Source organism: Otolemur garnettii, unplaced genomic scaffold (assembly GCF_000181295.1).
Source record: "Otolemur garnettii isolate 467f Iridium unplaced genomic scaffold, OtoGar3 scaffold00046, whole genome shotgun sequence".
Classification (NCBI taxonomy): Eukaryota; Metazoa; Chordata; class Mammalia; order Primates; family Galagidae; genus Otolemur; species Otolemur garnettii.
Genome location: NW_003852441.1, coordinates 7291969 through 7304962, shown reverse-complemented (window position 1 = coordinate 7304962; position 12994 = coordinate 7291969). Strand labels below are relative to the sequence as shown.

The 12994-nt window shown below is 43.1% G+C and overlaps 1 protein-coding gene across 1 annotated transcript in view; it reads left to right on the top strand.

Annotated features, from left to right (window-relative positions):
- DNAH9 (dynein axonemal heavy chain 9) overlaps positions 1 to 12994 on the top strand; it is a 373298-nt gene that overhangs the window by 315540 nt on the left and 44764 nt on the right. Inside the window, exon 62 of the mRNA XM_003791085.1 lies at positions 9982 to 10109. Within this exon, the coding sequence (XP_003791133.1) occupies positions 9982 to 10109 (128 nt within the window). The remainder of the gene's footprint in view (positions 1 to 9981; positions 10110 to 12994) is intronic.

The following is a 12994-nucleotide window of genomic DNA, read 5'->3' as shown; positions in this document are numbered from 1 at the left end:
TATGCAGCCATAAAGAAAGATGGAGACTTTACGTCCTTCATGTTCACATGGATGGAGCTGGAGAATGTTCTTCTGAGCAAAGTATCACAAGAATGGAAGAAAGAGTATCCAATGTACACACCCCTATTATGAAACTAATTTATACCTTTCATATGAAAGCTATAACCTAATAACAGCCCAAGAATACGGGGAGGGGGGAATGAGTGGAGGGAGGGGGATTGGAGGGATCACTTCTGAGGTTTATCATATAAGGGATATCGTATAAGTGAATCTTTCTAAGAGCAGAATGTGAATGTTTTAAAATAATAACCAAGAAAATGACATGAAGGCTATGTCAACCAGTTTGATGGAAGTGTTTCAGATTGTGTATCAAAACCCCACACTGTACCCCAGAAGTGCATTAATGTACATAGTTACCATTCAATTAAAAAAAAGACATTTATGCTCTATACCTGATAGATCCAACTTGTGCTTGCAATATGCTCCATGGGTGTGGTGCCCCTACCAACCCTCCCTCTATCAATCCACCCCCTCCCTTCCTCTCTCCCTCCCCTTCCCTTCTTCATCCTAGGCTATCGTTGTGTTTCATTTTTCATATGCAAGTGTGATTATAAATTGGTTTCACAGTAGTACTGAGTACATTGGATTTTTTTTCCATTCCTGAGATACTTTACTAAGAATATTTTCCAGCTCCATCCATGTAAACATAAAAGAAGTAAAGTCTTCACTTTTTAATGTTGCATAGTATTCCATGGTATACATATACCATAATTTATTAATCCATTCATGGGTTGATGGGCACTTGTGCTTCTTCCAGGACTTGGCAATAATGAATTGAGCCACAATAAACAATCTGGTGCAAATATCTTTATTGCCAAATGGTTTTTGGTCTTTGGATATACACCTAGAAGAGGAATTGCAGGATCAAATGGCAGGTCTATATTTAGATCCCTGAGTGTTCTCCAAACTTTCTTCTTAGCTTGCATTCCCACTAGCATTGCAGAAGTGTTCCCTTTTCTCCACATCCACGCCAACATCTGTAGTTTTGGGATTTTGTGATGTGGGCTACTCTTACTGGAGTTAGATGTTCTCTCAGAGTAGTTTTGGTTTGCATTTCTCTGATGATTAATGATGATGAACATTTTTTCATGTGTCTTTAGACCCACAGAGAAGGTTCTGTTCATGTCTCTTGCCCACAATGAAATGGGATCACTTGTTTGTTTGTTTTTTTACTAATTAGTTTGAGGTCTCTGCAGATTCTGGTTATTAGACCTTTGCAAAAATCCTCTCCCATTCTGAGGGCTATCTATTTGCTTTACTTAGTGTGTTCTTGGCAGTGCAGAAGCTTTTTAATTTGATCAGATCCCAGTAATGTATTTTTGATGTTGGATGGTTCAATATACGTAAATCCATAAATATAAAACATTACATAAACAAATTAAAAACAAAGACCGTATGATTCTCTCAATTGATGCAAAAAAGCTTTTGACAATATCCAGCATCCTTTCTTGATCAGTATGCTTAAGAAAATAGGTATAGAAGGAACATTTCTTAAAATGATTGAGGCCATCTACAATAAACACATAGCCAATATCATATTGAATGGAGTAAAATTGAAATCATTTCCACTCAGATCATGAACCAGGCAAGGATGCTCACTGTCTCCACTGCTTTTTTTTTTTTTTTTTTTTTTTTTTTTTTTAGAGACAGAGTCTCACTATATCGCTCTCAGTAGAGTGCTGTGGCATTACACAGCTCACAGCAACCTCCAACCCCTGGGCTCAAGCTATTCTCTTGCCTCAGCCTCCTGAGTAGCTAGGACTACAGGCACCCACCACAATGCCCAGCTATTTTTTGGTGACAGTTCGACAGGGGCCAGGTTTGAACCCGCCACCCTCAGCATACGGGGCAGGCGCCCTACTCACTGAGCCACAGGCACCGCCCTGTCTCCACTGCTTTTTAACATTGTAATGGAAGTCTTAGCCTTCGCAATCAGACAAGAGAAGGCAGTCAAGAGGATCCAAATAGGACCAGAGGAGATCAAATTGTCACTCTTCCCAGACAATATGATTATATATCTGGAAAATCCCAGGGAATCAACCGCAAAACTCTTAGAATTGATCAAGGAATACAGCAACGTCTCAGACTACAAAATTAACACCCACAAATCTGTAACCTTCATTTATACCAACAATAGTCAAGGGGAAAAATCAATCAAGGACTCTATTCCCTTTACAGTAGTGCTAAAGAAGGTGAAATATCTGGAAGTTTATCTAACTAAGGACGTGAAGGATCTCTATAAAGAGAACTATGAAACCCTGAGAAAAGAAATAGCTGAATATGTCAACAAATGGAAAAATATACCATGCTCATGGCTGGGAAGAATCAGCATTGTTAAAATGTCAATACTACCTAAAGCAATCTACAGATTTAATGTGATCCCTATTAAAGCTCCTCTGTCATACTTTAAAGATCTGGAAAAATTAGTACTTCATTTTATATGGAAACAGAAAAAACCTCGAATAGCCAAGACATTACTCAGAAATAAAAACAAATCTGAAGGAATCATGCTTCCAGACAACTATACTATAAATCGATAGTGATTAAAACAGCATGGTACTGGCACAAAAATAGAGAGGTAGATGTATGGAACAGAATTGAAGACTAAGAGGTGAACCCAGACACTTATCATCATTTGATTTTTGATAAGCCTATCAGAAATATAAATTGGGGGAAAGATTCCCTATTTAACAAATGGTGCTGGGTGAATTGGCTGGAGACCTGTAGAAAATTGAAACTGGACCCACACCTTTGTCCTCTAACAAAAATTGACTCTCACTGGTTAAAGGAATTAAAACTTAAGACATAAAACAATAAAAATTCTTAGAGAGAGTGCAGGGGAAACACTTGGTAAAATTGGCCTGGGAGAATATTTTATGAGGAGGATACCCTGGGCAATTGAAGCAACGTGTTTTCTTTTTCTTGAGAGAGGTAAATGCCCTATGTACCATTATCACCAATTCCTTTCTCATTCTCTATATTGTAAGAATCCATCTTTTTCTTCTTGAAGGCATTCTTCCTAGAGCCTGCTTGCATCCTATTCTGATATAGACAAGTTGTTTCTTAACCTCCTGAGAAGCTGTTATTCTGGGACTTATTTTCTTGATATTCTGGATTAGTCATACTGTCTTTACATCCCATGCCTTTTATTTTCTTTTATTTATTTCTTATTTTTTCTGTTATAAATCATGAGGAAATCTTGAGAAGTAAAATTTTGAATCTTTGAATATCTAACAATGCTTCAGGCTAGGTCCAAAAAGACCGATACTCAGGGCTTTTGGGTACGTGACTCTGTTGTCGTTAGAAGTCAGTTTTGTTCATGAGCGATCATAAGACACCAGAATGACATTCTTCCCTTGCTTCTTTTTTGGTGACCTGGAAACCTTAGGGGTATGTCCCATTCATTCATGGGCTCAGCACTCAGTCTACCATTACAAAGGGAAGTCACACTTTTCTTTAGCTCTAGAAATTTCACTCTGTTATTTTTGGCAAATGATACCACCATTCACCAAATCACTCATGCCAGAAACCTGGGAATAAGTCATCTCAGACATCTCCTCTGCCACCTACCACATTTGGTCCTATTGATTCTACTTCCTAAATATGTTGAAATCCATCTAATTGTCTCCAATGTCTCTGTAGCCCCTCTAGTCTGATTCTCCCTTACCTCTCACCTGGATTATCATGGTAGCCTCCTCATCTATCTCTGCTATCCTTTGCCACCCTGCAGCCAGAGTCATCTCCCTCAGTCTCAAACCTAACTGTATCTCTCTTCTACTTAAAATTTTAGAGCCAGCCATGGTGCCTCACACCTATAATCCTAGTAGTCTAAGAGGGTGAGGCAGGAGGATCACTCGAAACTGGCCTGAGTAAGAGTGAGACCCTGTCTCTAAACTAAATAAATAAATAAGCTGGGCAGGTTCATGGTGTCCTGAACCTGTAATCCGAGCTGCTTGGGAGGCAAGGGCAAGGAAGAGTTTGAGGTTGCAGTGAGGTGTGAGGATGCCACTGTACTCTAGCCTGGGGGGCAAAGCTAGAGTCTCAAAACAAACAAATAAACTTCCTAGTCACCTCTTGGTGTTCTAAAGATCAAGTCCAGTATCTTTCACATGATCCGTGTGGCCTGAATAGTTTGGCTTTTCCACCCAGCCTGGGGTCTTCCCTCTCCCCAGGATCACTCTCCTCCAGCCCTTTTAGATCCCTAGGCACCTGTGAGCCTTCATGACCTCCAGTGTTTTCACAGATGCTTCCTTTTGTCTGAAATATTTTCAACCATCCATTGCCTCCTTATCCTGCAGTACCAGGCACTCCCAGCCTCCTCCCTGTAAGACTATTTGCTTCTCCACGATACATTCTTATAGCACCTATTTATTTGCTTTGGACATTTAATACAATCCAAATTTAGTCATTCTTTTACATTTTAAATTATGTTTGCCTGCCTGCTGTCACTAATATCCTTGATTTTGCTGATCATTTTCTCACCAGCATCTAACAGTATAGCCAGTCCAAAGAAGTGATCAGTAAATATTTGTTGAATGAATTAACAAACAAACCAGAAGAAAGTGTTGTCCCAGATAAGCCATTCCAGACTTTCACACTTTAAAGAGTTCTGTGTTCCTTGCGACGTCCCCTGGAGGCTTTGCTCTTTCACATTGATAAATTTGTCTCCTCATTTTCATTCAGTACTTTTGCTTTTGGAGGACTTTTATAAACCCTGTTTATGAGCAATTTCCTACTGTTCTCAGCCAATTGACCTCCAGCTATTCCATCATGTCATTTGATGCTTTCTGTCATCCCAGGCAAACTGACCCCCCTCATCTCTACTGCTTATTTGTCTTTGAATATGTTATCTCAAGCCTGTCCTTGGCTGAATCTTAATGGGTATTTCCTCACCAGAAGTAATATTGCTGTTCATCAGCTAAAGATTACTTTGGCACCTGTGCCTCTTTCTCTCTCCTTTCCTCCCTCCCTGCCTTCCTGATACTTTGATTTATTTTCTAATTTACCCATTCAGAACATATATTCTGATGACATCCATGGTTCCCACATCTTGAATCAAATCAGCTCACCTGATGGGCGCCTAGTCTCATGTTTGGAATCCATGTGACTAAGCTAAACACTTTATCTGTGTCCCCTGGCCCCAGTGTATTAGCTGAACTCACTGTCTCCTTGCTTTGCAGACTGTTCATCAAGTGGTTCTCTGTTTTCCTCCATCTAGGTCTCAATAAGCTTGGAAGCCATTCCCATCTTTGGGTATTTGATTTATGTTCATGACTGCTTCATTTCTCTATTACTTTGTTTCAACATATCAGATCTTAACACTGGGTAGGGTTTTAAAACCCTGAGCATCAGATTGAAGATTTATTACCCTGTCCTCACTCTACCCCCTAAATGCATGCAGCCATGCCAAACAAAATTCTGTACATTGGCTCGGCGCCTGTGGCTCAAGTGGCTAAGGAACCAGCCACATACACCTAAAGGTGGCGGGTTCAAATCCAGCCCGGACCCGCCAAACAACAATGATGGCTGCAACTGAAAAACAGCTGGGCATTGTGGCAGGCGCCTGTGGTCCCAGCTACTTGGGAGGCTGAGGCAGGAGACTCGCTTGAGCCTAGGAGTTGGAGGTTGCTGTGAGCAATGATGCCACAGCACTCTACCCAGGGGACAGCTTGAGGCTCTGTCTCAAAAAAAAAAAAAATTCTGTACATCACTGTGGGACTTCCCTAAGCCCCTGAAGCTCATCCATAGGTCAATTAATAATTAATAATTTTCCTATTTAGGAGTCTATATTTTTCTAACATTTTACCCAGTCTGTGCTAGAATTTTCCTTCTTCCACAATTACGTTAGAGGAGGAGGGAGAAGAATGGGAGACAGAGGAAAAATTTCTTCCATTTTTCTTGGCCTGTGCTCTAACATGAAAGCTGCCCTATCATCCACCCTCACTGCTTTCCTCCCTGCGTCTCTGTGTAATCCATTCACAGTGTTCTCACTGCACCTTCTTCTCTCCTTTCTCATCATCTTCTTCCCAAACGAGCCACCCTTCCTTTGCACATTTACTTTTTGCTTTTGCTTCATCTACTTCTTCTTTGTTTTCAATCAACCATGATACCTACCTCCTTGGATTACTGTGAAGATGAACATGAAATTTCAGACATGAAAAGTCTCTGAAGAGCCAACAATGCAAGTGTATTAGCTGAACTCACTTCATCATATGGTGATGAAGGCTCGTTGACACTTGGAGGCGGCTCACTTGCTCCCTTCTTTCACATCTTTTTATCGCATTCTTCCCCAGCAGAGCTTCCTCTTTGGCCCTCCCTTTCTGCCCTCTTGCAGACCTCTTCTCAGCACTTTCTTTAACTTTTCTGCAGCATGGTCTTGCTTGGTCTTTATCCTTCTTGTCTGATTACCTGGCTTTGACAAAATGAATTCTGTTATTTCCATCTTGTGATCAGAAAGAAGCTACATATTCCACCTTCTGCTGTCTCCCTTTTCTCTTCACAAGCTTGCTTAGATTATTGAAGGCTGCTACTGGCTGTGTCCAAAGAAACAGTTTCCAGGTTAGTGTCTCTGTGGCCAAATGATCCATTCTTTGCTTTGTGTCCGTTTTTCATTATTCCCAGCCCCATTCTCTTTTTTTAAGAGGCAATTAAAAGTTGGCGATGCTGGGGCAACTGCAGTGTTTAGTGAGTGGCTTTGAGACTAATGGAATATTGTTTTCTTCAATGACAGAAATTAATCTGTTCATGTGCCAGGGATCAGGAGAATAAACAGAGGTAAAGGTTGAAGATACAAAAAGAGATGGGATTGAGGAAACAGATAGATTGAGAGTGGGGCGGGGAAGGGGGGAATGTGCAGAAAATGTGGCAGTAAATTGGAAGAGTTTCTGCCAGATGACAGATGCTGCCTCAGGAAACTGGAGAGTCAGAAGGGTGGGGTACACAAGGAGGCCTAAAGCCTAAAGTTAAGTGTGCTGAAGCTGGCTTCAGACACACAGAAAGAGTACCAAATAGCAATGAGGTTGAGAATTCACCAAAATGTATTAATTTTCTCTTTTCCTAATGCTCGGACTCAAGAGTTGGGATTGGACAAAAGTTGGATAGCGCTGAAGTGGCAGGGGGCAGCCAGGTGATGGCTCAGGCCTGCAATCCTAGCACCCTGGGAGGCTAAGGCAGGAGGATCCCGTTAGCTCAGAAGTTTGAGATCAATCTAAGCAAAAGCGAGACCCCCATCTTTACTGCAAAAAGAAAAGAAATTAGCCAGGTGTTGTGGCAGGCACCTATAGTTCCAGCTACGTGGGGAGTTAAGGCAGGAGGATCCCTTGAGACCTCGAGCTTGAGGTTGCAGTGACCTAGGTAGGTACCACTATACTCCAGCCAGGGCAACAGAGTGAGACTCTGCCTCCAAACAAACGAGAAAAAAAAAAAAAAGGAAGTGTCAGAGGTCATGGAGTTGAGGATTTTTAAAATCATGCTTCAAATTAAAAATTATTAGGTCCATTTTAAAATACAAGGGAGAAGTAAAGGTGAAGATTGGAAAAAATGGAAAAATGGAGGAGCCAAAGGACTGGACATTTCACTGGACTGGGAGAAAACACAATCTGGGAAGTGGGAAGTGACAGTCACGAATGGACAGGGGAGGATAATGTTCCAGACTCAAGACAGAACTCAGGGATGACGACAAAGCCCTGGGCACAGCCATCAGGGGTTGGTAGCAGAAATGAATGGGCGGCAAGTTCCTGGAAGATGAGGAGGATGAGGAAGCATGAGGCTGGTTGTCATCTGAGTCACCCGTACTGACATTAAAGTTTACCGAGTAATGACAGAACAGGAGCCAAGACCCAAAGCCCCTATTCAAAGTGAGTCTGACTGAAAAGTCAGTAGGAGGCAGAGAGCATAAAAGTGTGTAGATAATACAGCCAGATGACAAGTGTTTTAAATGAGGAAGGGTTTTTACATGAAACTGGGAAAGAAATAGCCTGCAGGTAGCCAGAGAACACTAGAAAAATGCTCCCCTTCCCTCCCCGCCAGTTATATGGAGGCAAAGAGGACCACAGGAGATGAAGATGTCCTCTGAGAGACTGGAGGCAGGTGAAGGTCACTTTGAAGACATTAGTAAAGGTTTACAGTGGGCCACAGCTCCAGGTGACACCACCACATGGAAAGGTGGGAAACAAGGTCAGAAAGGCAGTGGGGGTGGAGGCATGGAAGCCACAGCTCAAAACTGCATTGAAATCCTGGAACCTAACTGGCCAGGGGCCTAGTCAGGACCCAGCAAGGTATGCTGAGAGCCTCAAGGTTACGATGGCAGGACTCTGCACTGTGATCTCGGCACCCCTGGAGGCTCTCATGCGATGCAGTCATCTTTGGCTGAATGTTCAGTCGGTGAGAATTTAATCCATTTTTCTCCTCCTCAGAGTTTCCAAAATTCATTTCTCTCTTTCGAGCCCGGGTTAATGCAAACTGATCCTAGCCAAGCTCTACAGCACTGGACTTTGCCCCCGACCATCTCGTGGTCTGTAGATTTCAAACTAATCTTTATTAAGTACCTCCTTCCCTGTATCGGTCTCTTGCTAATAAAGAAAATAAATAGGCTCCTTTGTAAGCAGAAATGTCACAGAAGCCATATAATAATCCCAGCAGCTTTTACCCTGGTATTTTCTCTGGAATAAGTTGTTTATCTCCCCAGTTCCAAAGCTGACATCAAATTTATTGCCAGCTAGGATTTATGGAGTTTAATAAAGGTGCTTCTTGGGTTCAACTCAGTTAAATCTATTACAACTATTTCTCACGATAAAAACTCATCAGCTTGCTTTGTCCTAGACATTTGATCAAGAGTCTATATACATTTTTAATATTTAAAAGAAACCTAATATTAGCAGTTTTTTCAAAAATGTTCTTTACAAGTATCAAAGTACATTCCTCAGTTTTAGTTCCTCTGAAACTAATTTTTTTAAAGTATAGACTTTTATTCTGTTTTTCTTTTTTGATTTCTCCTCTTTTTTCTCATCTACTTCATCTTTCTAGAAAAATTTCTTAACAATATCTTCATGGTATTATATACATGTATATATATTTTGTGATCCTTTTATCTAAAGATATTACATGATTTCTCTACACTTTATTGGACTGAGTTAATGGCCAACGTCTAAGCAGAACTGGGCCTCTGTGTTAAGGTCATTTCTTTGTGTTGTTTTCCTTGGGCTTGGACAAGCAGCTGGAGGGCTTTGGCCTTGCTCGGATGGTGTGGCTGTGGTGTTGGTGTTTGTGGGGTCTTTCCCTTGGTCTGCTGGCAATACCAGCAACCCTTATCAGGGTCCTGTTGGCTGGACCCGGACCTTTCACACCTAAGCAACCAACAGCTTTTCTTCTGGCCTCTTTTCTCTCTTCCCTCTAACTCCTGCAAAAGGATTTCACACTTCTCTCTGTGTGGGGCTTAGAGGGGTCAGAAGTTAATAAGGAATAAAGTTCAAGAAGCCAGAAGTACCTGAACCTGGCCTGCATGGACCTTGCCTGCCTGCAATGCTCTGGGGAAGATCCTCACTCTATTTAGAGGACAGTGCAAGCCAGAAGGGACCACAGCCACACACTTTCTACTCTGTGACCCTTGTCACATCAGCACTCTCTTGGACAGCCAGCCAGTGTCGGGTCTGCAAAAGACAGCCGATCAGAAGAACATCAGACCCTGTCCATCCTTGGGGATTAAGTGAGGAGAGAGGGATGAAGAGATTTGGGTCTGAACACGTGCATTCTTTGGTGGGGGAACAAAAAGCTGGAAGAACTACTGTCCAGGAGGCTTGGGGTGTGGGTCCAGGCAGCCTGCGTTTGAGGGATGATATGAGGGTGTGCATCTCCTGATGAGCATTAAACACAGGAATCGTTAGAATCACAAGAAAAAAAATAACAGCTCCATCCTCCTTCTAGGCAAAAAACTTGGATATACCTTCAACAATCGGAACTTCCACAACGTGTCTCTGGGGCAAGGACAGGAGGTTGTGGCAGAGGCTGCACTGGACCTCGCCGCCAAGAAAGGTCACTGGGTTATTTTGCAGGTACGTCCCCTGCCCTGAGCTGGGTCATGCCTGACCCCATGCCTGCTTGGGCCTCATCCACAGTGCTGGGCTTCTCAGTCCACTCTTGCCTCTGTCCCCTCACGTCCTACCTTTCTCTCCTTCCAGTTCTCCTCCCCACGTCACCTCCAATAACTCTTTGACTCCGCCATCACCTATTCTGCTGCTCTTTCTAGTTTAAATGGTTCTACTTACCAAAGGAAGCTGAGTCCCCCTCATGTCACATTCAGCAGGCCATGGACGCTGGGGCCTTTCACCACCTGGTTTCCTCCTGTGAGTCTTATGGAACCTTTCCCTGCTATCCCTGTCTACGGGGCTACGCGTCATAGGCTCTTCCTTACAGTGCGGGTAACCTTAGCCTCTTCCCTGAGAGATCACACCAGTGCTTGGAAATCTGAAATATTGCTGGTAACTGTCAGAGAATTACGGGGGTGGGGGGAGGGGAATGCTACCTCTCCTCTATCCTGGCCTGTCTTCTTAATCCTCTTTTATATAATATGTATGGATGCTGGAGCTGTGGCAGAATATTCTACAGAAATCTCTATCAGAGCCCCTTCTCTGTGCTGACACGATTTATTATATGACTGCATTCTTCACTAAATTTCCTTAGGAAAAGAGCTGTGCTTTGTTTACCCTTTATCAGCCCACTGCCATGAACTTAATAAAAAACAAAGTAAACAAAAGCCTAGTGGGTGAAAGAATCAAAGAAAAAAAGGAAGAAAGGAAAGAGAGAAAGAGAGAGAAAGAAAGAAAGCCAGTTACCCCTATGCATCCTGACTTCTGTCACCAAGAACTCCCTCTGTCTCCTGATTTTACTACTCAGAGCCCCACAGCTTGCTGCTGGGGCTTTATCCTTAATTATTCTGTTGTTTATTTGGAGTCCAGCAACTGGGGGATCTGCTGCTCCCTGGGACTCCTTCTTTAGAAGGAGCAGCAATGTTAGGAGAAACCATGAGAACGGGGTCCCTGCCTCCTCCCACTCAATGACCACAGGCTGATTTGGCAAGAGCCCCCCATTCTGGGAACTGGTGCCTTCGGGAGCCCAGCTGCTCATCCTAGAAGTCAGCGTCTCTTTCTGAGACTGTGTTGCTGCCTCCATGGAGCCCGTTCCCCCACCAGGGCATCCAGATCTGGTATAGGGTTGGCTGCTGAGAGCTCCCTAATATCGAACTCAGAAATCCTTCTCTAATCCCTGATGTCTTCTGGGTGTTTCCAAACAACCTGACCCACCTCCAACCACACACACACCCAAGGAAGCATTTCAGTTAAATAGATATAATCTTTCCAAAATATAAAATGCTAACAGAAACAAAGACTCCTGCTGGTTTGTGAGGTCTCTCCTAGGAACTGTGGCTATCCTGGTTCTAAGAACTCCCTGGCGTACTGAACTAGACTGGACTGGAATCCCACAGTGTTTCTCAGACTATAACCCTGAGTGATGCTCTGAAAAAAAGGGAAAACTGTTAACAAGTTTATCTTTCAAACTTTGGAAAACACTATACACAAATCCCTTCAAGAAGATTTTCAGCAGGGTACAGTGGCTCAGGCCTGTCGTCCCAGCTACTCAGGAAACAGGCAAGAGGATCACTTGAGCCCAGGAGTTGGGGGCTGCAGTAAGCCGTGATGGAGCCACTCACTCCAGCCTGGGTGATAGAACAAGACACATATCTTTAAAAAAAGAAGAAGATTTTTCAGTATATCAGTAATGATCTGGGCATCCTATGGTACAGAATTCGTGTTCAATCTAGTATTTCCCAAATTTAGTTGAATACAGACCTTCTTTACGGATCTAACATCTATGAATATCCCATGGCACACTTTTAGGAAATGCTGCTTGAGGACCCTACCAGATTAGCAAAGGATTCTCTCCTGGGACAAGGTGGCTTCTAGGGACCTGGGAGAAAGATCAGGGATCAGACACTCCCCCTCCTCCTTCCTGTCTGCAGTAGCTATTGGATGGGTTTCCGGGCCCTGCTGCACACAGGTCCTCAAACCCAAGGAGGCAGCCTCAGTAATCTCCGAATCCACCCCCAGGTTTCCATCCTCAGACAACAGGAGCTTCCCCCCCCACCCCCCGCCCAACCCTGCCCTGCCCTGCCCAGTAGCAGATGTTGAGTTCCTGAAGAAGCAGCCAAATGATTCACTTCTGTTTGCTGGCGGTGCTGCTAGCAGGCACGGAGAGTCTCCAGGTAGCCCACTGAGCTCTCTGCTCCAGTAGAGCGATTGTAAGTGAATTCCTTAATTTAGCAAATTTTCACTGCAACAGCTGCTGTTCTCACATAGCATTTTGCAGGACACATAGCCCTTTCAAATCCATTACCTTTGGTTACTAGCAGGAACTCTGTGAAGTGAGTGCAGCAAACATTATTATTATTTCTCTTTTTATAGAAAAGAAAAACTGCACTTAGGAACCAAATCACTGTAGTCCAGGTACTATGCTCCATGCTGACCTCGGTGTGTAAAGCTCTGCCTAGTTCCTCAAATATTTACCCCAGGGGCTTTTATGTACCCATTAGAATGAAACATGTTGCAATGAATCCAAGGGACTGTCCTTACTAAAGTGAAAAGTGCATTCTGCAAAGTAATACTGAGAAATTAATGTAAGGTTTGATAGGTAGACAGACAGATAAGAACCAGATTTGGGAGGAGGAGAGAGTCTCAAAGCCCAGACAGAGAAACTTGGGATTGGAGTAGAGAGCATTTGTGGGTCTTTGAATAGTATTGACTCAGTGTGTTTTAGGAAGATAAGTTTGGCAACAATTAGCAGAATAGTTTGGAGAGGAGGAGAGACAACTCAGGAAAGCTAGCTAAAAGGAATTTAAATCAGCGCCTTTCAAATTTTAACGTGCATACGAATTACTGCCCAA